At 47.3% G+C, this 25,704-nt stretch overlaps 1 protein-coding gene across 1 annotated transcript in view; it reads right to left on the reverse strand.

Moving 5' to 3' along the window:
* The window catches only part of Pcgf3 (polycomb group ring finger 3), a 38,375-nt gene extending 21,970 nt beyond the window's left edge, over nucleotides 1-16,405 (reverse strand). Inside the window, exons 1-6 of the mRNA XM_004624639.2 lie at nucleotides 16,238-16,405; nucleotides 8,517-8,555; nucleotides 8,102-8,242; nucleotides 7,405-7,522; nucleotides 6,310-6,406; nucleotides 5,141-5,196 (exon numbers count right to left, since the gene is read on the reverse strand). Of these exons, the coding sequence (XP_004624696.1) occupies nucleotides 5,141-5,196; nucleotides 6,310-6,406; nucleotides 7,405-7,513 (262 nt within the window). The 5' untranslated portion in view covers nucleotides 7,514-7,522; nucleotides 8,102-8,242; nucleotides 8,517-8,555; nucleotides 16,238-16,405. The remainder of the gene's footprint in view (nucleotides 1-5,140; nucleotides 5,197-6,309; nucleotides 6,407-7,404; nucleotides 7,523-8,101; nucleotides 8,243-8,516; nucleotides 8,556-16,237) is intronic.
* Nucleotides 16,406-25,704: the final 9,299 nt, after the last annotated feature.

A 25,704-nucleotide genomic window follows, 5' to 3' on the forward strand; every position in this document is an offset into this window, starting at 1 on the left:
TGGGTCAGCAGCTACCCCTAGATGGATGTGCCACAAGCCATCCACAAGGCTAGGATGCAGAGCTCCTCTCTCTCCCTAACTTGTAATGGCTTAGGGTGCCTCTATGGAAGCTGTGCTTCTGATTTGTTTCCCACAAGCCCATGTAAGACTTGGTGCCCAAGATGGTGCTGTTGGAAGGTGATGGAACCTTTCAGCAGGGCCCCAGCAGCATGTGTCAGGGCATGGTGGGACCCCAGACCATTCTCATTTTCTCTCTTGCTTCTTGGACATGAGATACGCAGTTTTGCTCTCCAAGTGCTGCTGCCATAGTGACTGCCTTGGCATGTGACTAAACAGCCATGGACTGAAACCACCAAAACTGTGACCTCCCCAAATGGTTTCTCATTATAATCGATTAACTCAGGTTCCCTGCCAGAGTGACAGAAAGCTGACTAACAAGCTGCTGGACATTCTGTGAGTCAAGAAGCCTTAGTTGTTCAAGTGACTTTGTACACTCTGTAGGGTTATTTTGCCTTACAATATTAAACTGACTTCACTCAGAAATATGATCAAGTCTTCAGCAAAGCCAATTTTCAGAGTCATTCCATATTTGACAATAGTGGTTAAAGTGCTGCTTCCATTTAAAGAAATGCAAACCTCCACTCTTAGCTCAAGAAAAAAACAGAAACACATACTTGCTCACTGTTAAGTCACAAAGTTAGGACATCCAGTTTGTCTGACAGAAATTCAGAGCTCCAAAGATAGCCACAAAAAGAAGAATGGTCAGCAGAGTCTAACAATGAAATCCATCACGACCAGCACACAAGATTCAGGTGTTCTCATAAGACACCTACTAATAAATGGGTCACAAGCCTTGAACACTTGAAGTTTTTACCAGCTTCACTAACTTGTCCATTGTTCCTTCTATCCACACCCTCTGGGGAAGGTTTTTAGTGCACTCTCCCTAGGGTGTCCAGGAAGACCCTCAGGACCCAGAGGCTGTTCCTTAGCATGCCACCCAGCACTGAATCTACACAAACCTGGAGCCGAAGCCCTGGGGACACAGGTAGTGAGAAGAAGTCACAGCCTTGCTCTGCACTCATGCCAATGCTACTTTTCTATCCTCCTCCATCCTGTGTAGTTCTTTCCTAAGACTAAAGGTCTTAAAACACTTTGCCTTCTCTGGACAAGTCTCTCCCAATGCTCTAGTCCAGCAAGCTTTAACAGATTGGCTCTGATGGGCGTGGTGGTGCACACCTATAATCCTAGCACTTGGGAATCTGAAGTAGGAGAATCCAAATGAGTTTGAGGCCGGCCTGGGATACATAAGTGAGTTCAAGGCCAGACTACACTCTACATAATGAGACCTGTTTTAACACCCTCCCCACCAAAAAAGACTGATTATTAATAAACTTTGTGTCTGGCTAATTGAGCCACTCAGAAGCTTACTTTGCAGCCTCATTTTCATTTATTTTGTAATGAATTCTGCTAGGATGAACTATTCTGTTTTCAACTTTTACTTTTGTCCCAATACTATTTTCTTGTGGGCTGAGAATGTTGTGGTGTCCATTTCTGGGCAGCAACTACAGTAGGAAGAAGGCTGAATTCTGGGTCCCACTTTCTCCTCTTTCTGCTTGGACATGGTGGGTATGGACTGGTAACACTAAGTCTTGACAGAGTGTGGACCCAAGGTGCTTAATAGGCTGAGGTTTGTAGTAGGGTAAGGGGGCAGTCTGTGGTCTGTGACAAGGCCTGCTGCCACAGAAGGCAGAGGGTGGACAGAAAATTGGCAAATGAGTATGACTGTGTTCCCATGAAGTTACAGTGGTGTCTCAGTTCATGACCGTCATTCTTTCTACAGTTCTAGGAAAGATGGCCATGCTCATATTCACTCAAGGAAGATGGCCAAGGTTCTGTTCACCATCCAATGCAAAGTTCACAAATAGAAGCAAAATTGTGCTGAATGCTTCTGTTCATGAACTGAGCTGTTTGTAAACAGAAGCATTTGTGAACCAAGGTATTACTGTATTCATGTAACGTAAAATTTCATTTTATAAAATTTTCACACATCACACAATATTCTTTGGTTTTTCCCAACCACGTAGAAAATACTGTGTGCTCACGTGCTATGTAACTGCAGGCTGCAGATCAGATATATACCATGGGCAGCTGCCAGATGAAGGCCAGAAAGAAAGAAAAAAGGAGACATTTTTGTCCTAGCAAACCTTCACAATAAAAAGAGTACTTGCACTGGTGTCTATAAGAAAATGCTTTGTCTTTAAAAGTGGAAAATGTGAGGCATGGTGGTGTAGGCCTATAATCCTAGCGCTTAGGAGGCTGAGGCAGAAGGACTGCTGAGAGTTTAAGTTCAGCCTGTACTACACAATGAGTTCAAGGCCAGCCTGAGCTATACAGTGTGACCTTGTTTCAAAAAACCAAAACCTAGGGCTCGCCAAATAGCTCAGCAGATTAAAGTACCTGCAAGCAGGTGTAGAGGCCAGGGGTTTGAGCCCCGCCCCCAGGGCGCATTGTGATGGCAATGGAGACTGGGAATGGTGGCATGCGCCTGTGAGTCCTATCTAGTAGTGAGACCCTGAACACCTTGTAGACCCTTACCTAAAATAAAGAAAAACAAAATAAAACAAACAAAAAACCCAAAACCTTCCTGGTGTGCCGTGCCGGCCCTGACCCCAACACTGCTGAGACAGCAAATTGAGACTGGTCTGATCTGTGTAGTGAGATCCTGTACTGAATATATAAACAAAAGCAAAAGATGACAAATATGGTAAATGGCCATCGGCAGGACCAGTGAGTTCTCCACAATCCTGTGGTGCACATATGGAAGCAACAGGCCCTGAGCAGCATGTTGGAAAGGGGAGTTAATGCTGTGGTGCTGAGGAGTGGGTGACCAAATACATCTGCCTTTGAGAGTCAAGTTTTAAAATACTGTAACGGCACGAAGAAACAAAAGTTAACATATCTCCCACCCTTCATCGGCAAGACCCCAAGTAAGACCTCAAGGGAGCCACTATCATCAGCAGGATGAGACCGTGGGACTCAAGGTTGAGCTCTGCGCCTCACTACATCATTAGAGTGAAGTGTGTCCTAGCTATCTGGGGTGGAGGCCAGGAAAAGCCAGTAACATGAAAAATGAGGCTTACGACTGCGTAGAAAAGAAGCCCCCAACATACCGTAGATGGCCTTCTCTAAGAGAACAGTCACATTGTTAAGGTTTGCATCCAGGAGCAACAAGATGTCCAAGTCATTATGTCTGCACAACCTCACTCAACAGAAATAGCTCAACAGAGTCCAGAGCACAACAGGCTGCAGCCTCTAGAGAGCACTGCCCACAGCAGTGAGAGGCCACGGCATGGGGAAACCCACAGGATTACTCTTATGCCAAGAGCTGTGGCCACTCAAGACCAGCATGGGCACCATAAGGGTCCTGGCCCAACCTGCGATACCCATCAGCCATACACAAGAGGATTCAGCCTCAAAAGGATGATACACCAATGAGCTGAGAACATATGACCTGGTAGGTGGAAAGGCTAGGAAGCCATCCATCTGTTTCCATAGAAACCTCAGGGAATCCAAGCAGGAACACAATTTTTATGGATGCATTCCAACTAAGAAATGGAAGAACAGCAGGACCAAAACAGCGCTGCTGCACCTGGCATAGATGGATGATGCAGTGACACCTGTCACCTCAGTAGCAGGTAGTATCCACACACTCAGGGTGGAAAACTGCCTAGAGGTAGACTTGCTGAAAGCACAGGCCACAGCTAATCTGGATTCACAGCTAAATCTACCAACTCACAGGACATGTAGGCACCTCAAGATGAGGTACATAGAGCCAATAGGGGCCCAGGAGGCCTGGAGGTCCATCCTGGGCACAAGTCTTATGTAGATCCTGATGGAAACAACCTGAAAGAACCAATATCAAAGACACAGTACTCATGGACAGCCAGCAATGTCAACATGATGAACACTTGCTGTGGTGGACTGACAACTGGGGGTCAAACTGTAATACCCAGCTGAACTGAATCTGTGCTGCTGGGTATCGTGGGCCCACCTAAGAATTATTGCTGCTAACATAAGAGGCTGAACTGGAGAGGAAAAAGTTTAGTAGATGTTGGTTCTATTGGGGGCTGTTGGTTGTCCTAGAGGAGCTTGTCATGCTGGTTTTCCTGATATGAACTCAGCTGTTCTCATCATCAGAGGATTTCAGGACCCCAATGTCACTGAGGATGGCTGGTGGTACTTTTAGGGGAAACTCTGGTCTTCTTTGTTGCTTCGTGGCTCAGTGCAGATCCCTCAGCCTACTAGCACAGATCTTCCACCCCCCGGCACAAACTTTCTAGCTTCTGCCACTGACCTTTCGGCCTTCCCAGCACAAATCCATAAGACAGACTGGCATGAGGCATTGTCATGGGCTCTAGGTCTTTAGAGGGCTCATGCAAGACACTGCCATGAGACCCTGGCCCTCAGCTGGATTCTTTGATCTTCAGTGTTTAGACAGATTTTCTGCACTCTTTTCATATGATTCTTTGGGTGACTATTATAAAATAATCCTATAAATTATGTGTCCTGAACTGTTCCCCGACAAACCCTTACTACAGCACTTGCCATTAAGGAAGCACCATAACTTTCCTACGCCATAGGGGATTATGGTTATGTGTTTTATGGAATCATTATTGTTGAGACACAAACTGCAACATTACAGGTGAAACCAAGAGGTCGGAGCAGGGGACAGAGAGGAACACAAGGGGAACTGCCAATGGAAGACACAGCACAGAGGCTCCTCTGGTGCACATGTTGGCACCCACATTTAAAACTTCTATTGCAAGCATTTTGCTAGTTCTTGCATTTTATTTCAAGGTATCCTATGCCTTTCCCCAGATCTAAACAGTCTACAAAGAGGTCTACATATCCTGAAAAGATACTCGAGAATGCAGACAAGGAGATGTATTAGTTAGGAGCTCAGTGGAATAAGTGCTTCCCTGGCAAGCACAAGGGCCTGAGTTCAATCCCTGGTTTCGCAAAAAAAATTGGAAAAAATAAATAAAAATTAAAAAATAAGAGCACAGGCACACAAGACAGGGACAGTGCTGACACCAAGTTCCCTGGTGTGACCCTGGGCTGAGGAGATTCTGATACTTACCTTCCTGGAGGCCTGGCACCAATTTGTAAACAATGTCTTGCATGGTCCTATCATGACTGCAAAGAAACAAGTTGAGTCAGTCCAGGATGTTCATTCTGTAATTTTCACACATTTCTCATTTAACTCAAACTTCTGAAACACAAATTTCAAGTTTTGGTGGCAATTTTATTCTTGGAAATGAAAATGTCTGATGTTACAACTTACCTATGATCTAAACTAATACATCATTTAATTTAGGTTCTACTGCTTACAAACATTTCAAATAATGTTGCAGGTTATGGCTTATAATTAGATGTCCCCCCCCCAAAGCCTCCTGAGGTGCTTCCACAAAGCTGTCAGCCTCAGGCAGCTGTAGTTCATCCCCACAACACTCCAGCCAGCCAAACCACCCCTGAGGGCATTCCGAGCCAAAAAACAAAACAAAACAAAACAAAAAAAAAAAAAACAACAAAGCCTCCTGAGGTCATAGGTGTGGTGTTTCAAAGGGAGCTGAATCTAGGGTGTGTGTTGCTGGGGTTAAGGATGTCATGCTGGGATTAAAGGTGTCTCACCCTGGGTGTAGGTGGCACTAATTAGCAGCGAATGGACACTTCTCCATGTCCACCCCACAGGGCACACTGGCCATGAAGCATCTCCCAAGGATGCCCATGTGAGTAGGAAATTCACTGAGGAATCAGAAGGCATGTGGAAAGGCATGCTGGCCACAGCAAGGAAAGCTGGAGGAGCAGGACCCATAAGTGCTGTCTGAAAGGAGGAGGGCTGTTGAGAGCTGGTTGCTCCCATTTGTAACCTAGGATCCTGCTCCCTGGCAATCCTGCACTATCCATGTGCCCCTAGGCAGTGTGTGATGCCTTGTGCAACTCAAGTAAGAAGCTAGCCTCCAAGGCACGTCTCCAAACCTCTCCCTTGAGTGGCATGGAGTCATTTCACTCCCTCAGAGTGGTCCCCACCCTGAAACTCTGCTGACAAACCTTCAGCTCTGTGTCCTGCCCCTCACCTGAAGCCATGCTGATCTGCACAAAGGTGGGTCCAGGGCCACCTTCTGTTTCTAACCTAATGCAGCCAGTTCAGTGCAGTCCTGAGATGCCCCAGGGCCCAGCTCTCACCTGCTGCCATCTGGATGGCATAAAGTGTGCAGTGGCTATATATCCTTGAGGCTAGGCACTCACCCAATGTACTGTAGCGGGTGGCTCTGGTGGATCACAATCCTGCAGGTGGGGCAGGTGTTGTTCTCCTCCAGGTACTTCACCAGACAGCTCCTGCAAACTGTCAGTGCACCCAGGTGAGAGGTCACATGGAGATGGGGTTGGCACTCGGCACCCAGTGAGCCTCCCAGGAGCTGGGAGCACGTTCGACCTCATCCAAAGCATGCAGCCACCCCGCAGAAGGCCCCAGCTCCCCATGCATCTGAGTGTGCCTAGGTGCCAGAACCCCACCCAACCAGACCCAGGCTTGGAGACTGCATAAGAGGACAGTGAGGAGGCAACAGACAGAGCATAATGGGCTGAGACCACCAGGATACAGTTACACTTAAATTTTCCATTATGTTGACTTAAAAGATTGTATTTTCTTTGTGTAGCAAAACTAGGCAAATATCAAAATCATCCTCAAAAAAAGGACACATGCCAGTTTCTACCAATACAACTAACTTTAAAGTCAAAATTTAAAAAATAAAGTAAGGTCAAAATTCGCAAGTATCTCCTAAGGAGAAAATACAAAATTAGAAATCATCTGCACTTCGAATTCACTTTGACAAGGTGCTCCAGGAGGTCACCCGGTGCATAACTGTTGTCATCAGCATCCATTTGTTGTTTTCTACATAAGCTGAGAGCTCAGATGGTCAGAAAAGAAGATCAGACGGGAGAAGCATTAGCAGATCCCTGTCTGACAGATGTGAAGACTTTCCTCTAACTTAAGAAATAGCCATGTTGGGGCTGGGGAGATGGCTCAGTAGAATAAGCGCTTGCCTGGCAAGCACAAGGGTATGAGTTCAATCCCCGGTTCCAAAAAAAAAAAAAAAAAAAAAAAAAAGATATAGCTGTGTCTCCCTGCCAGGCATGGACACCGTTTTTATCAGGGACTGATGTGCTGATCACAATAGGCTGGATCCTAAGGAAGTCTTACTCTAGGGAATTATCATGGCATTTTTAGTTTGAAGTAATTTTCCCAGCCCTACTGCTCTTATGCTTGGGCTGAAACTGCTGGGAAACAGAACAAGCTGCCCCTACAACCACGGGACTGGTTCAAGTATCAACTGTACTTACATGTGTGCAGGCACTCGGTCACCGTCGTGGCGTCGATGAGATACCCACTGCATAGGCGGCAGGTGATATGGGCATTTATGTCCCAGAGCTTGATCTTTCTGGTCAACATCTTTGGCTTCTGTAGGAGAAGTATATTCACTAACTAGCAACATTCAATTGCTGCTAAGTGTGCTACTCAAGGGTCAGGCATGGCACTGTCTCCAGGACTTCGGCTGCAGCTGGAGGACATAGCTCTCAGTGACTATCATGTAGGACTGGCATGACATTTCCCTTGGCACACTGCAACCATGGGGGATGTGCCCTCCCTGGCCTCTCTGTTCCCATACCCTCCTCCTGTCCCACTGAGGAAGGGCTAGGCAGGCTCAGTGGCAGGGAACTTTATGGAGTAGAGGCAGGCAGGCAGAGAAGGGACTGGCGCTGGGGATACAGGACTGCACTGCTAGGACGCCCAGGAGAGGGTAAAGCCCACTTGAGCATCTAGGGTGAAGGGGCTGGGGCAGAGCTACTTGGTCAAGAGCACAGAAAGGCATTTCAGGGACATAGTGAGCACTCAGAAGCAACACAAGAGATCCTGCACACAGGAGATCCTGCAAATAGAACCACCTTGCCTCCCCTGGGTGGTAGGTTGGATGGATAAAGCCCCACTGCCTCTCCTGAACAGCAGGCCCTGTGCACAGAGACTCAAATCAGGTCTCACCTCCTCTGGATGTCTGCGTGTTTCTCCTCCTGCCGTGGCATGGAGGCTTCAGGCCACCATGCGGATGTGACGATCCCTCCTTATGCTGCTCTCTGGTTCACTTCTATACCTTCCTTCTGGCCCTTGCTCTCTTTCCATTTTCTAGCACAAAAATAACACTGTTACCTCTGGTGACAACACTGATATGTCCCCAGACAAACCTGCCACCTGGCCCCTCCCTCTGGGGTGCTGACATGATTCCACAGCCCTATCTGAAACATGGAGAGGAAAACTGCATACAAAGAACTCCAGCCAGTGCTTGGAGATGATATTTTCAGGACTTTCTTCATAGCCCTGACACTTGTACCAAGCACCATGCTTGGCACAGTGCATCAATGACTAGCCATGAGGAAGGAGGGCGCTGCCTTGCACTCACCTGCAAGGGAGAGCTGGATTCCCTGCTACATGGTGAAGCCTGTTGGGAAACAGAGCAGGTGTCACTGCAAGAAGACACAGGATACCCAAAGTTGGGTACCTTGCCTGGTGAAGCACGCCTGTTTGCTTACTTAACAGGTGAGGGGAAAGGAGAATTAGTCACAGTGAAAAAGAGACTCTATCACAGAGATACAGCCTGGTGTCCCCAACCTTGGCCAGCCCAGAAACTATGAGAATTGACAAGCACAGATGCAGGCCTGAGGGTGAAGAGGGGCTCTAACACACATACGGCTTTGGTGCCCTTGAGGTGGGATGAGGCCCTTAGAGGAGACCAGGGTGCAGGGCCTGGGGAGAGGCAGCAAGTGGCAAACTTCATTACTGGATTCATGTGAAGCCAGTGATTTCTGCATCCGCACATCCAGACTGAGCCTTCTTCTCTCTAGGTCACAGATATCCCATCCACTCAACAAATATGTGCTGAAGACTCTGTGGGCACTGGCCTAGCACTGGGGTCCAGGGATGAAAACAAGGACAGTGAATGTGGCATTCATAGCACCAATGGCTGAGGGCAATAACAAGTCAGGGGAATGGCTGGAGCACCCCTGGCAGTGTGACACAGGGTCTGGACCTGAATAACCATGCAAGGACCTCTGAACCAGGCATGTGGGGGCTGCTACACTGTGAGTGAGACCTGAAGCCTCACTGGGCTCCCCAGGTGTCATTCCCCACACCATTCTCCAGTACTCTGCCTGGGAGAGGCCCAGGGCTCTAGGATGACAAAGGGATGTGGGGAGTTCAGAAACAAGCAGCCCTAAAGTACATATCCAGGACTGTCCTCCTGTGCCCTCATGGACATTCCCACCCTTTAGGTTCTTCCACAGCTGCATATTTTTAGCAACCAATTTTGAAGCTCAGGTAACTTGCACCAAAAAAGTGAGTAAGAAAAGCCAGTCTTCCCAGGACCAACATGAGTATCATATGATGGGTTCAGAAGAAGAGCAGATGAGCTGCTTAAGGCAAGGCCTGTCCTGAACTGTCCCCTCCCCAGGCCAGCAGCCGCTAAGCACAGGAAAATGCTAGTGCTCAAAAGGTGATTTGTGAAACTGAGCAACCAATGTTTTAATTGTATTTAATTTTTGTTCAGTGTGGCCTGTGGTTCTATGTGAAGCAGTCCAGGTATGGGCTCCTCAACTGAGCACCACACACCCCATGGAGACAGCACCTCACACAGGTAAATCATCTGATATATTAGAGGTGACAACTGCCAATCAGACAGGGAGGAGGAGCACAACTGGGTTGCAGTACCCAGACACGACCAGGACATGGAGCATAAATACTACCGACTGTAGTGAAAAATATATATATGTATCTGTATATACAAATTAGTTAGGTTAGATACACAGCTACTTTCTCTTAGTTCAATTAAAAAATATTGTTTAGACAAGAGATCATGTCTGCATCTTGTACTATGAATAATTACTATGAAGACAACAATATGCAATGTATTAATTATTGTCACTGTCCTACCAACCTGTTTTTTTTGTTTGTTTTGCGGTACCGGGGAATGAACTCAGGACCCTGTGTTTGCCAGGCAAGTGCTTATTCTACTGAACTATCTCCCTGGGCCCCCTACTAACCTATTTTGAAACTGTCTCATTGCTATTATTTTCTCAATAAAATTAATTTTTAAAAAAGTAGTACTGACAATTTTATGCTAAGAAAAAAAAAACAAACAGAAACATATATAAAATTGATAAACTGCTTAAAAAGATAATCCATATGAATTGGGACAAAATAGAGAAAACCCAATGTGTACCTAATATAGAGGCTTAGGAGGTAATTATAGATTGTCTCTCCAAGAACATTCCAGGCCTAGGATTTCCAAGGTGGGTCCTCCCAACCTGAGAACAAACCACTCTCTCAACAACACAAGTATTTTGGGCTGCAGTGTAGCTCACTTTGTGGTCTGTGGCACTTACCTAGCATGTTTGAGGCCCTAGGTTTATTTCCTAGCACTGGGATAAAAAACAACAAAAACTCAAAGCCAAGATTTCCAACTTTGGAAAACCAATTCCATATACACAAGACATTGACAGGTTGAAGCTGGGAGGAAGATTACAAACCAACCCAAACCTGAGTCGAATATCAGCCACCCTCATCTAGTAACACACAAGAGGCAAGGCCATCTCACTCAGTAAGGTTCAGCCCTACAACACAGGTAGGAGCCATATGAGGAAAAAGTCACCTAAAACTAAAGATTTAAGGAGAAAAACATACTCTTCTCAACTGACACACAAAAATCATTTGATAAAATCCAGTGACGTTTATAATTTTTTAAATTTCTTTCTTCTTTTTTGAGACAGGATTTTGCTGTATAGTTTAGGATTACCTCAAGATCAATCCTTCTGTCTCACCATCCCAAAATACTCGGATTACAGGCACCACGCCTGGCTTAAAAATTCTTAAACTAAGACTAGAAGGAATTATCTTTAACCAAACAAAAGTTCTGTGAGGAGGCCCTCACTATTACACACAACTGCTGGTAGACCTCGGTACAGGACTTCCAAGAAGCCTTAGCACACAACTCCCTGGCAAGAATAAGCACAGTTCTTTTTTTTTTATTTTATTTTATTTTATTTATTTATTTTGCAGTACCAGGGATTGAACTCAGGACCTTGCACTTGCCAGGCAAGTGCTTATTCTACTGAGTTATCACCTGGCCCTTTTCCCTCTATTTTAGGGTAGGGTCTACAGTATGTTCAGGGTCTCACTACTAGATAGAACTCATAGTGACCTGTCTGTTTACAGCCTCCCAAGAGCTGGGATTACAGGGGTGCGCCACCACGCTCAGTCTCAATTGCCCAGTGCGCCCCAGGGGTGGGGCCAGCATAGCAGGCCCAGGGACTGAACCCCTGGCCCCTGCTTGCAGGTGCTTTAATCTGCTGAGCTATTTGGCTAGCCCAAGAATAAGCACAGTAAATCCGGGTGTGGTGGCATATGCCTATATTCCCAGCATTAGGGAGGCTGAAAACAAGAGGATCACTATGAGTCCGAGGTGCATAGTAAGACCCTGAACCAATAAATAAATAAGCACAGGAGCCACCAGCAGAAAGCAGGTGAAGATGGTGTTGTTCCATGCCACCCCAGCCTGGGCGGGTAGAGTGGAGGGGAGGACAACTACAAGTAAGCCTGCACACAGAAGACCACATGTGGCTATCTGTCCCCAGGACATAGGGCTTTTGGCTAGGTCTGGAGGACCCTCAAGGCAGCGCTAGGCTGGTGGACCACAGCATGTATGGATATACTTCCAGGAAAAGAATACTTAATAATTTAAACAGGACAGAAATAGCATCCTTAGTGGCCAAACTAGAAAGACCACTGAGCCCCTGCTTGGTAGCCAGCATCTCCTGTCTTCATGTGGATGAAGAAAGGGAAGATACTAAGGAAAATGATCTGACCTCAGGCAAGGAGACTTGTGCAACAGAAAATGAACAGCAATCAGCTTCATTAAAAACAAGTTCACTGGATTACTGAAAAATACCAGAAACTTAAAAAAAATCCTACAGACTGGAAGAAAATGCAGATGATCCTCAGTGGACCCACTGTCCTTATGTACTGTGGAAAGATGCTGCAAGATATGTCCCCCGGATGAACACACACTGTGTCCATGTTTGTTTCTTGACTGAAGGTACAGGAATGCGGGGGGAGGGGGGATGTTCATAGCTTGTTTTTTTAATTGCAGCACTGGGCATTTATTTTGAGATCGAGTCACACTAAGTCACTAAGTCATTGAGTTGCCAGGATGGGTTCTCACTTGCAATCTTCTTGTCTCAGCCTCCTAGGGTGCTGGGATTGAAGGTGTGTGTCACCTTGTCTGGCTCACTTCTTGATTCTTGTAGGTAAATAAGAGCAAAATCCTACTATGGCGCTGGGCCTCAGACTTCCATCCTGCTCCCTTGACAGGCAGAAGTGTTCAAGGGCTCCTCCTAGCAATCTGCACTGCACTGGGTCTGCAGGCCTCAAGTCTGATCAGTAACTGGTCACAGGGCCCTAATTCACCACAGAAAGTTACATGAAAATTAAAAACTGAAAAATTAAACTTTACTAACCATCCTGGTTCTGCTCACACATCAGAAACCACAAGTTGTGCTTCACATTTGTACCTTACAAAGCCTTGGGGGACAACTCAATTTGGTAAGCTACTGTCATTAAAGTGGGTGCCAGGCCTGAGGCCAAGCCTGAGCAAATGCTACCCATCCGAGTGAGTACCTGGAGTACCACCTACCATATCTCAAGCTGGTCCCCAGAGCTCAGGTCAGCACTATCGCAGCCCTAGAGTTTATAAGAAAAACATAGTGCTAGGATGTATGTGCTATGGAGAAAGAATTACTACAATGTTGACTTTCCCAAAAAGAATAATACATTATAAGAACTAGAAAAAGAAAAAAGAAAAAAGAAAAGAAAAACATACACACAGAGCTAGGCATGGTGGTGCACACTTATTATCCCAGAATCCAAGAGTGCTGAAGCAGAAGCACTGCCAAGTTTAAGCCCAGCCCAGTCAACTTAGTAAGACCCCATTCAAAATAAAAACTGAACAGCAATCTCAGGAACACAGGCCTCAACTAGTAGGACAACTGAAACACACCGCTCTGTATGTACTCTTGACTTGCTCACAGCATGGGTGCAGGCCACATAGCATCTCTAACCTGACGAAAGTCAGGATAACAATACTACTGCAAGCTCCACCTTTCTTCCAGTGTGTTCACCCCATGGAGTCTCCACCCCTCCTCAAAGGGGCCATAGGTACCACTTCCAATAAAGACAATTCAGTAAAGTGATGGGGCCATTCCTAGGTTAGGTTGTGAAGCCTGACTTCCTGTCACTGTCTTGCTCTGTTACTTGCTCTTCTTGACTGTATCTGAGAGGCTCAAGGAAGAGAAACTGTGGTCTTTAATGGACAGCTGTGGAAAGGAGCCTGGATGGGCATGCCGCCATGGAGACCTCAGATGAAGCACCCAGCCACTATCCTAAGGCCCTACCCAGAGGGGCGGCTGTAGGTTACCCACCAAGTCACACCCAGGACCCTGATCTGCAGAGAATACAAGATGACCTGCGTAGCTAGTCAGGCCTGGGTCCCTGTCTCAGACTGCAGGATAATCTGCTTGGTGGGCCTGGGTCCTTGACCTACAGAGACTGCAGGGTGACCTGCCAGACCAGACCTGGGTCCCTGACCCATAGAGCACATAGGATGACAGTTGGTGCTGGCTCAGGGCACCAAATCTGGGGGTGATTTATTCCACTGCAACATGTATACAATTACTCCTTCCACACTATTTACACCTTTAAAATCCACTAAGAGAAAAATGAAGAGCCTAATTAAACCTGAACATAGTATTTCTAGTCTCTCAAAATTTCACAGAGCAAATTCAGTTATACAAACAATAAAGGATGTAAAAAACAAAAAAAAGAAAGAATGAAAGAAAGACAAAATCAGAAGTCAGCAATGGCACAAAATTTCCCAAGTGTAGCTTATCTGGAAACATAAGTTCCTAGTCTGGCTTGTTCTGAGGCACCATTCAGTTGAAAGTGCTATGGATTCTAAAGTAGTTTCTCGCTGGGTACAAACCTATAATCCCATCACTCCAGAGGCAGTAAGACTGCCACAAGATTGAGGCCTGTGTGAGCTACACAGTGAGATACTGTCTCAACAAACAAAAATAAATAAAGCTGTTTCTCTTGAGGAACTAAGAAGTGAAATCCAGAACTGGCCAGTTCAAGGGTCCCTCAGGAGTCAAAAGCCCAGAGCTTCAGACTTAGGCCTCACCCTATTGCCAACTCCTGGTGAGTCCTGCATGAGCCCAGTGGCTGACCTTCACTTTCTGTGTCCACTAGCCCATCAGCAGAACCTCTTGATGACCATGGCAGGTCACTCTGGGTGCTGGGCTGGGCAAGACCCTGTCCTGTGGGTTCTGCTTTCTGGAAACACATCCCACGAGGTCTGCCCATCCCCATCAAGAGCAGTACTCTGTGATCTCTTAATACTTGACGCAGCATGAAATCTCCACCTACTTTTCTTTCTGTGACCGTTTGCAAAGCAAAGGAAAACACGACATACTCTACATAAAAGCCCACTCTGAAGTTTTCAGAGAAACAAAAACTGCTCCCTAAGATCCACTAATGCATTCTTTTCCTCTCTGGGGCAGATTGGGAGTTAAAGTGCCAACTTGCCACCCTGCAGTCCAGTCCTCCACTCTTCAGGCCCTGGGCTATTTGCTTGAAGTTTGGACCCATCTTCCTACCTACTGTGGGGGTTCCCTCGACACTGGGTGCTCCCTAAAACCTTGTGGGGAAGAGGGGAGGCAGGAAGGTGAAGGTGCCAAACACTGCACGAATGCTGCACAAAGCAGAGGCAGAGGCAGGTGAAGCCCACAGTCCAGAAGGGGCACAGAGCAGGTAGGAGGCAGCTTCTTGGGCTTGGGTACCACACAGCCCTAAACAAGCACACCTGGGGCCCTTGAGTCCTTGCTGTTAGGACCAATCCGACTTTGCCTTGCAGCTGGACCCAGATCCCACCCCAGGTACCTACTGAAGGTCTGTGTGAGTCAACCCAGAAGTTCACGATGTCAGGGTACTTAAGGGTTTCAGGAAAAGAGGTTTTGTACCTACACAGCTCAGGTCACCAGGACCCCACATGCCTGAGTTTGCACAGCAGGAGGGTCCAGGTGACTATCTGTGCAAACTCAGAGCATCTTCAGTTCCTTTGTGGGGCCTAGCTGTTCAGATCTAGGCCTCCATGCCCAGGGCCTGCCTCAGAGTTCTCTAATCAAGATTCTCCTTGACAGGACCCTAACCCCACGCTCTGATATCCTGGTCACTGGGATTCTGACTAGTATAACTAGTCATAGTATAACCTCAGAGTCTCAGCCTCTCAGGGACAAAGAGGCTGTTTCGGGGTCCCAAAAGTGCTCAAAGGACTGTGCCAGGGCTACTGACCTGTTTGAGGTCAGCTCTGGTGTCCTAGTTCTCTCAATGGGCTTGTCCCCAAGTCTTAACCTTTCCACCGTCTTGTCCCAGGATCCCAGCTCTCCTTGGGAACGATCCCGGGATCCTGTCCCTCCTTCTGTGGCCTATCTTGACTTGGACCACCTCAGTGGTCCTGACATTCATTCTCTGGGTCCTAAACAGTCCTGGGATCCAGCCTGCTCCATGACACTTCCCAAGGGCTTGACCCTCCCCACTGACCTAACCTGAGGTCTCAGCCCTTCTCAGAGACCTAATCAGGGTCCCAGCACGTTGTGGGCCGCGACCAGTCCCAGGGACTGACCTTCCTTGGTGAGTGGCCCTGTACAGCTCCTGCCTGGGCAGGGTCCAGCCTGTTCCTGGGCTCTGCCCTTCCTAGGTGCTGCCTGGCCCGAGGTTTTTGCCCTTCCAAAGCCCTGCCCTCCTGAGGTCCAGCCTAGGAGTACTCCATAATCGCACTTCATGCCTGGGCAGGGTCCTGCCTAGGCTGGGGGCTTGTCTCCTCCAGGGTCCAGGCTATTTCGGGGTCCAGCGCGGTCCGGGTCCGGCCCGGTCCAGGGTCCTGCCCTCCCTAGGTCCCGCCTCCCTGCCTGCTCGCCGAGGGGCTCCGGGCTCGCAGCCTTCCGCCGGACCCGGGCTGAGGCCGCGGCCCGAGGAGCGGGCGCGCGGGCCCAGGCCGGGCGGGGCGGGCTCACTGACCTGCGTCTCAGGCGGCGGGCGAGCGGGCGCACGAGGGGGCTCGCCGGGAGGGGGAGGGGGCGCCGCTCCCTCAGGGTCCCCCCCAAGAGGAGGAGAAAAAACCCGTCCGGAGTTTAAAACAAAGAGGCGGAAATGCCCGAGCCGAGCCGAGCGCCGCGTCGGGGGCGCCGCGGTTGGAGCATGCGCAGTGTGCGGCTCAGCTCCCACCCGGCGGTCGGCGGGGGCGGGACCTGGATGGGGCGGGACGAGGGTGGGGCCAGAGGGCGCAGGCGCGTGGGGGCCGCGCTCCATGGAAAAGACGGAGTTGGCCGGCTGCGGTGGGCGGGGCGGAACTCGGGGCGTGGTCACACCGATGTGGGCGGGGCGAGAGGGGCGTGGTCTGGAAGAAGGCGGGCCTGATAGGGCGGGGCGGGGCGTGGTCACCGGGATCGGGCAGTACACCCACGAACGTGCTGAAGCCGGGTTTCATACTTGGGGGCCCTCACTTGGACTGAGGGTTGGACCTGGGGCGAGGTTTCTCAATGGAAGCCGTCATCTCTCCATCCCGGAAACCAGTCAGGTGTGCAGAGCGCCAGGTGCAGGTGTACCCTTGAGCTGTGAGCCGGGACCCAGACGTCCACGCAGGGTGAAGGCCAACCGGGAAAAATGCGTGTTGTCCTTGGAAACACTGGTGAGCTAGACTGGATCTCCACGGAGGCGGGGCCAAGGCGGGACCCCTAGTGCCACTGGACAGAAACGAGCCCCAGGAGCCTGGGTCCCATGAGCTGAAGTGGCTCAGTGAAGCTCCTAAGTTTTTAAAATCTGGAAATGATGGTTACCAGAGTGACTCCAAAGGTGCAAGAGAGGTTTGAAAGCATTAGAGTGCCAATGGAGGAAACAAGCCCGAGCTCTGCTGCAGGGAGCTGAGGCCAAAAGGCTGCGGTTTTCGGCCTGGGAGCTCTGACAGTGATGCTGACAGGGATCCCAGTGGAGGCAGAAAGAAGGTGGCTTGGCAAGAGGGCCCTGGGCCAAGGAAGTAGCTGCCCTCTTAGGAGCCCAGTAGCCCTTTCAGTCTCTGGGAGGGAGGCTTGCCTGGAACCAGGGAGGTGAAGTGTTAATGTTGGGACAGCAAGAGGCACAGATGGACCAGCCCAGACTAGAGTGCAGAGTGACCTCATGAAGTGATCTGGCTTGGTAGACAGACAGATCCCTGGCCATTTGTGTGCTCATGGGCTTGATGGACAGCACGTGAGACCATTTCCAGAACTCACTGCAGGCCCGGGATCCCTCCAGGAGGAGTCTTCAGACCAGCATCAGGGCTGCCAGCTGCTCTTCCCTGTAATCTTATTTGCCAGCATCATCTCAGAACCTGACCATGATCTCAACTTCTTTGTCTAGCCATACTTTTGCTGGGATATGGTCAGAGAATTCCACTCCACTGAGCAACTCCTGGCTTTTCCCGGAGGCTGTTACCTGCCCAGGAGCCCCACCTGTGAGCCTTGAAAGTGAGACTCTGGGGTGCTCCTCCTTCCCTTCTGCCCTTGAACCACAGTGGCCAGTAACTGATGCATCAGAGCTCAGCCACATGGCCCCTAAGGCCATTTTCAAAATAAAATAGGGACTCCCAGAAAACCCAGCCCTAACCCTGTCCCTCAGGCTATATAGTTCACTCCTGACCACAGGGCTTCTCCTGGGTGTGCACCTCCAGGCAGTGGCCCAGCTGTTCCCTGTCCCAACAATGTGCCTCATTCCTCTCCTGGCCTGCAGGCCCTTCTATTGATGTGCTGGGAAAAACCTAGTTCTGGACCTTTCCACACTGATGAGACTGCCAGGAGACAAGACTTGGTTGCTGTTGAGAGTGGAAGGAGCTAGGTAGTATCCAGCAAGTGGCATGGGCATTGAGCCTTTGGCCCAGCAGCAGTCCTCAAGTAGGATGCATCCCAAAGTACAAAATGACACAGGCACAAGACCATTAACTGCAGCATAATTTATAATAGAGAAAACTGAAACTGGTCCACATGACCCGTAGGTGTTATCAGTTGGATAAGTGATGACCCCCCTCCCCCATCTTGGGCATCTACACTTGGAAGAGAACAGATACCACACTCTGCAGAGTGACCTTCAGCATGGGGTACAGGACACGGTCCAGGAGTGGGGTGGGTGGGGGATTGCAGGCACCATGTCTGCCAAGGGCAGTATCAGATGTGCCCTTCATTTGTCTGTTGGAAGGACTGTGGATTTGGGGAGGACTGTAGCCAAAGAAAGACGTTTAAATATCAAGTCCTCTTGTAAACCAGAGTGGCAAGCAGGAAAACAAAACTCAGATGACAGCACCATAGAGCCAGGTGGAGGCCAAGCTCCAGCCTTTCTGCACAGTTCACACAGGTATACAAGGTCCTCCTCATCCTGTTACAGCCTCCATCTAAAATGTCCCTCAACTTTGCGAATTTGTCCCCATAAAAAAAGAAATGTCCCCCAGAAGTCTCAGGTATTCAAAAGTGGAGCTTTTGGAGGGTGATTGGATCATGGGGACACTGCCTTGTCAGGTGCTACTGAGGATGCTGCTGCAGGTGGGGCCTGGTCAGAGGAGTTGGGTCCTTGGGAGCTGTGACCTTGTCCCTAGATCCTCCCTTCTTCCTGGCTGTGAGGGTTGAACATCTCCTTCCCATGCAGTTTCTGCCTTGGAATCAAAAACCATGGACTGGGGCCCCTGAAACCTTCCCTTCAAATTGTGGATGTCAGAGGTTAGCCAAATAGCTCAGAGGATCAGGGGCCTACCGTGCTGGCCCCATCCCCGGGGTGCACTGAGACAGCAATTGAGACTGGGCGTGGTGTGGAGGCCTGTAATCTCAGCTCTTGGGAGGCTGTAAACAGGCGGATCACTAGAGTCCAATCTAGTAGTGAGACCCTGAACACTCTGTAGACACTTCTCTAAAATACAAAATAATAATAATAAATAAATAAATAAATTGTGGATGTCAGGTATTTTGTCCTTGTGACAAAAAAGTTGAGTATTACTCTCTCAAGCAACTGAGACACTGGAAAAAACAGATCAAATTACCAGGTGTGGTGGCATATGCCTGTAATCCCAGCACTCTGGAGGCTGAGACAGGAGGATTTTTTCAAGTTCAAGGCCAGCCTGGGCTACACAGTGAGTTCAAGGTCAGCCTGAGCTACATAGCAGGACCTTGTCTACAACAAACAAACCTTGATTTTCAGATTGGACATCAGGCAATAAAGGCCTTGATTCTTGAGGGAGGAACCAGGAAGGGCACTAGGGACACATAACTAGAGCCATGGGCAAGGAATTGGAGAGGATAGGCCCCTTAGATGAGGGCTCCAGACACCCACAGAAGGTCCAAACCTCTCAGCAGAGCATGGCTGAACATGCATGGAAACTGCCCGGGCTGGGAAAGAACAGCCACATGGGGGGCATGCACAATATGGGAGAGTGAAAGTGAGGGTCCTTGTGTACCCACTGACCCAGGAAACCCTCATGGCCCACGGGCAGCCAGCATGCTTCCAGCAGAGGATGGTATACCAGACTCTTCTGTCCAGCCTGAGATAGTCAGGAGGCTGGAAGGGATCAAAGTATTTTCAGGTAACTTAGCTCTGTCTAGAACCACACAGGGGGTCTGCTGAGATGTAGACATGGAGCATGTGTAGGGAAGTAGGAAATAATGCCCCTAGTCAGGAAGAGGAGCATGACACATAGGGAGAGACCAGTTACTCACATACCCTAGAAACAAGGGGGCCAGGGTAACACAGCGTTAGTAGAACAAAACACATCCACAGGTCAAATACAAATGCTCCATGCAGTTAAAAACCTAGTCAGAGGGTCTTGTAGGACTTAGAGGAACTAGCTCCACAAGGAAACCGTCTGAGAGTGGAGAACAGCAGTTGTTTATCTTCCCATACAGGCTCTGCCTCTGGATGATCACAGGCTGAATGGGTGAAGGTTTCTCCATGAATGATCCAGCAGAAGTGAAGAAGAAATAATTGAATGAAAATAGCCACATGAAGTAATGGATGCAGGTGGCGCCCATCAGTAACACTAGCATCACCAGAGACACATAGTTGGCTCCATGTCCCTCTTATGGAAGCAAATATCACCAGCATCCTCAGGGGGATGTCTTGCCAGAAGCCCAGCCTAGAGCCAGTATGCAGAGGCTTGACAGCCCCCTGCCCTGGCGTCCCTGGGATCCAGGAGCTGCCCCTGACAGTCTCCTGCTACACCTTCTCTGGCAGGCAGAGGGGAAGCAGCAGTCAAAACTTCCTGCGGGAGCAGTCCATCTGTTCTGCCTTCCCCTCTTGCCTCCTTTCCCCTTCCTCATCTCAGATCCTCTTCCAAAGAAAGTCCTGACTTGAATCCTAACTAACCACACATTCTGTACTCTGCCTCCTGCAGACCATGACTGGGTTTCATATTCATCTTTGGGAAATGCAAGACATGAGCAGGAATCCTGGATTGTAAACAAAAACCCAGAGCAAGGGACTATTTTTGCTATAGGCCATTCGAAAGGGAAAGGTGTACCAGGGAGACAGTAGGTTGAAAAGGAAGTGGAGGGAGGGTTGGCACCTTCCTAACACAGGCAAAATGCATCCTACAACAATCAGGGCTTTAATCCAGCACAATGATTGTTTCAAGTACTAGGTCAGTTTGGGCTATATAATGAGAATTTGTCTTAATCCCTCCTCTAAAGACCTGGGGATTTTATTTCATAACAGTGTATCAATATCAGTAAATCCATTGAGGCAAATGTTCTACACTGATACAAAGTGTAAATGACAGGAGAAAGATGAGTAGGGATGGGAGATGAGCAGTATGTGGGAATTCTACCATGATTAATTTTCTATACACCTAAAATAGCTCAAAGTAAAGTCTATTAATTTTTAAAAAGGAAGTTAATACTTAAAAGTTAAAATTTATGTTCTGTAAACTACAAAATATTAATGGAATAACCTAAAGTGAATCTAAGTAAACAAAAAGGCTTCTCAGGTGCGCAGATGGGGAAACACCATGGTTAAGATCCAGTACTCCCGAAAATAATGATTCAGCACAATCTATATCAAAGGGTCAACTGGCTTCTTTATCTTCTTTATAGAAATTGACAGGGGTGGGGGAGATAACGCAGTAGAGTAAGTGCTTATCTGGCATGTGCAAGATCCTGAGTTCAATCCCTGGTACTGCAAAAAGAAAGAAAGAAAGAAAGAAAGAAAGAAAGAAAGAAAGAAAGAAAGAAAGAAGGAAGGAAGGAAGGAAGGAAGGAAGGAAGGAAAGAAAGAAAGAAAAGAAAGAAAGAAAGAAAGACAATAAATTAAAATTAGACCCTAAGGGCAGATTAAAGGGCCTGCAGGGGGGAGGGGGGGAGTCAATCCCCAGGCCTGCAGTGCTGGCCCTGCCCCCCCCCCCGGGGGGTGCGCTGAGATGGCATTTGAGACTGAGATGGCAATTGAGACTGGGCGTGGTTGCGCATGCCTGTAACCCCAGCTCTTGGGAGGCTGTAAACAGGTGGATCACTAGAGTCCAATCTCATAGTGAGACCCTGAACAACCTATAGACCCTTCCCTAAAATACAAATAAATAAATAAATAAATAAATAAATAAAATGAGATCCTAAAGTTCATATGGCAATTCAGGGAACTCAGAATAGCTAAATGATCTTACAAAGAAGAACAAAATTGACAGAGCCCCCCACTTCCTAACTTCAGAACTTGCCACACAGCTACAGGATCAGGGTGACATGATACTGGCATAATGATGAGTGCATGGCTCAACAGCAGAATTCACCCCCACATCCACAGCCAGTGGATTTTCAAGGGTACCAACATGATTTAATGGAGAAAAAAATTGCTCTTCAACAAGTGTTGCTGGAAAAAAATCTAATATTCCTGTACAAAAGAATGGAATTTCTGGGCTGGGAAGATAGCTCAGCAGTCCAAGCGCCTGCCTGGCAAGCAAGTACACAGTTCGATCCCCAGTACTGCATGCCTTGTCAGCTCTGGAACCCCGGACATGCTGTGCTGGCTACTGACACCAGGCATGGTGGTGCACACCTGTAATCCCAGTGCTGAGGAAGCTGAGACAGGAGCTGTGAGTCCAAGCTATGTAGAAGACCCAGTACCAAATAAATAAATAAAGGACTTTTAAAAATTAAAAAAAAAGAAAAGAATGAAAGTCCTACTAGCCACTGCTTTAGAAAGTTAATGCAAATGGATCAAAGATATAAATGTAAAAGTAAAACAGTGGAAACATTTCTGCATGGGCAGAAAAAAAAATAGTCATAAATTTTCTTGACCTGGAATAGATAGTGGTTGGACATGATACCAAGGTACATTTAAGTAACTAATGAAAACAACTTGTTTGGGTTTTATCAAAATGAGATTTTTTCCCCAGTTCAGAAAAAAAAAGAAATTTTCCTGTTTGAAAAGACACCACAAGTGAAGGGAAAATAGAGATTTTGGAGGCTTTTGGAGTGCAAGAGGATTTCTTGGCAGGTTACTGGGGGTGGAACCCTAGACCTCATATGTGGTAGGCACTATCCTACCACTAAATAACATCCCTGGGCTTTTGTATTTATTTTTTTTTTCAATTTTTATTTTTTTTGAATTTATTCTTTTTATTTTTTTTGGAGGAACCAGGGACTGAACTCAGGCCCTTGCACTTGCCAGGGAAGCACTTATTCCACTGAGTCATCTCCCTGGCCCTTTAATATTTTTTAAATTATTGAGACACGATCTCAATAAGTTTCCCAGGTGTGTCTCAAACTTGTGACTTGTTCTTCCCTTTCTTTCCCTTTTCTGTTTTTGGTACTGGGGGTTGAATCTAGGGCCTTTACATTGAGCTACTTCTCAGTCCTTTTTAAAAAGTTTGAAATAGGCTCTTGATAAGTTACTAAGCTGCCACACCTGGCTTAAACTTGTGACCCTTCTGCCTCAGCCTCCAAGAATGCTGGGATTACAGGCGTGTGCCACTACATCTAGTTTAGGATGGCCTTAATTAAAAAGAAGCAAGAACGAGTTTGGGTAAGAATGCCAAAAAACTGGGACTCTCACGAGCTGTTGTAGAATGATACACTGGTTTGGACAATTTTCAGTTCCTCTAAAGGTTAATGTGAAGTTAACATGTAAGTCCCCAATCCAACTCCTGGGCACAGAGCAGGAGGAATGAAAACAGATGTCTGTGCAAAACCAGGTATGCATCAACATAGCAATATCTGATGGAAAATACCTGTTCCGGGATATGTCAAAATGTTTGATATTTCTACAGATAGGATAAACTGAACTGCATATATTACAGGTTAATAATGAGCTTCTCTTCTGGAGGGATAACAACCTAAGTTAGCAGATCAAAATTTGGAGAAAAGGAAGGGCTACATGGTTAGCCAACATTTTGGCCCTAGCCTTTCGAGGTCAGTGACGACTTGGGACATAGGAGAACCTGTACTGTAACAACATCTAACACAGTTGTGCTCCAAATTTTCTGATCAAGAAGATTATGGAGCCACAGAGGAATGTGTTCGATGATGTAAAGTGAGCCTAGGGAGAGTCACATGGAGAGGAAAAACATTTTCTCAAGCTTTCACAGAGAGCAAATTGGTCAAGCAATGGCCGTGACTCATCCTCATGTCAGACACTGACAAAAGGATGTACAAAAGGTGGTACAGGGCTACAGGATAAATCCTGAGAGTACTTGGCTGACCTTATCAGATACAAAAGTTACATTTCTTGGTATATAGGTCTTGCTATATCTTGGTCTTAACCATCCAGCAGAAAAGTATAAAAACAAAGTATATAAAGTAAATCCATATTAATACAATGAGCTGTAAAAGGCTCAAGTCAATAACTTCTGAGGATAGCCCACTAATATAGACTGCTAGACACTGTTAGATTGTTTAGTTGAATTCAAACACCTATAGTATTTAGATGCCAATAGAATAGTCACCTCTGACAGGACAAAAATAAAATAAAATAAAATAAAATTAAAATTAAAATTAAAAAAAAGGATGCAAAGGAAAGATCATTTTGTATTTATATATACAAAATAGGATAAATTTACAGCTACTTTTGCTTAATTCAATGAGAAGGAAGAGTGTACTAACAGTGTTTGGACAGAATATCCTGTCTGCTTCTTGTACCATGGATAACCACTAAGAAGATAATAATGTTCAGTGTATTGACTATCAAAACTGTCCCGTTAATCAGCTGTGAAACTGTCTCATTCATATTTATTTCTCAATTTAAAAAAACACCAGGTATGCAGTAAGTCAGAGTACTAGTACTTAGTAGCCTATGTAGAAGCACCAAAATCTCCCATCAACTGATAAATAAAATGTGGTATATCTAGAAAATAAAACATTTGGCAATCAACAGATATTAATACACATACCTGGCATGCGTCAGGACCGCCTGCATCTGTGGAATGGCTCAGGGGCAGCATGAGGCTGGCTGCTGCTTTGTCTCTGGCCAGAAGTCTTGTGTCTCCTGTTTGTGTACATGTGCAAATCAACTGTAGGTCCGTACAGTCATGGGAGAGCAGACTCCCAGGCCTTCCCAGCTCTGACTCCACTTAACACCACCACCACTGCCAACACACACACACACACACACACACACACACGTGCATGCAACAGGAACCTGCCGAGCCACAAAAAAAAACTAGATGCCTATTTTGTCCCCCCCCCGCAAAAAAAATACATAACCATTGTACACCACATATGCACATAAGACAGAGACCTAGCTCCCACCATATACCACATATTCAAAAAAGTAAACATCATTTTAGGCCAAACACCACAACCCATAGCCTAACATAATGCAAGAACATACAGCAGATGCCAGTCTCATTCCAGACACATGCACAATACAGAAGAGGGTCAGGCCCTACACAAAAAATTAGGCATACACGTGGTTCTACCTCACACCACAGATACAAAAAATGGCCTTCACACCACAGACACAAATGATGAAACTAGCTCCTTCAGCCCCTTTCTGAGATGACCAAGTTTGAGGGCAGGGACAGATGGACCCATGGAGTCCTTGGTGGAGCAGCAAGCTGGCTACGGACACTTGCCACCTCAACTTTGAGGTTCACATGGGCCCCTTTGCTGAACAGGAGGAGATGAGGAAGCACCAGGGCCCACTCTGCTTAGGCTACTGGACCATGGGTGATAGTGTTCACCTCCTTCGGCAAGTCAAAACATAGCCACAGGATATAGTTCAGTGGTACAGTGCCTGCCTGGAAAGTGTGAGGACCTGAGTTTGATTCCTCGGAGGGAAGGAAGGATGGAAGGAAGGAAGGAAGGAAGGAAGGAAGGAAGGAAGGAAGGAAGGAAGGAGAAAAAGAAAATATAGGGATGGGGAGATGGCTCAGTGGAACAAGTGCCTCCCTGGCAAGCATGAGAGCCTGAGTTCAATTACCAGTTCCACAAAAAAAGAAAAAGAAAATATAGCCACAGGTTTGTGAGTGGCCTCCCCTGATTATATAT

Source organism: Octodon degus, unplaced genomic scaffold (assembly GCF_000260255.1).
Source record: "Octodon degus isolate 3935 unplaced genomic scaffold, OctDeg1.0 scaffold00006, whole genome shotgun sequence".
Taxonomy (NCBI): domain Eukaryota; kingdom Metazoa; phylum Chordata; class Mammalia; order Rodentia; family Octodontidae; genus Octodon; species Octodon degus.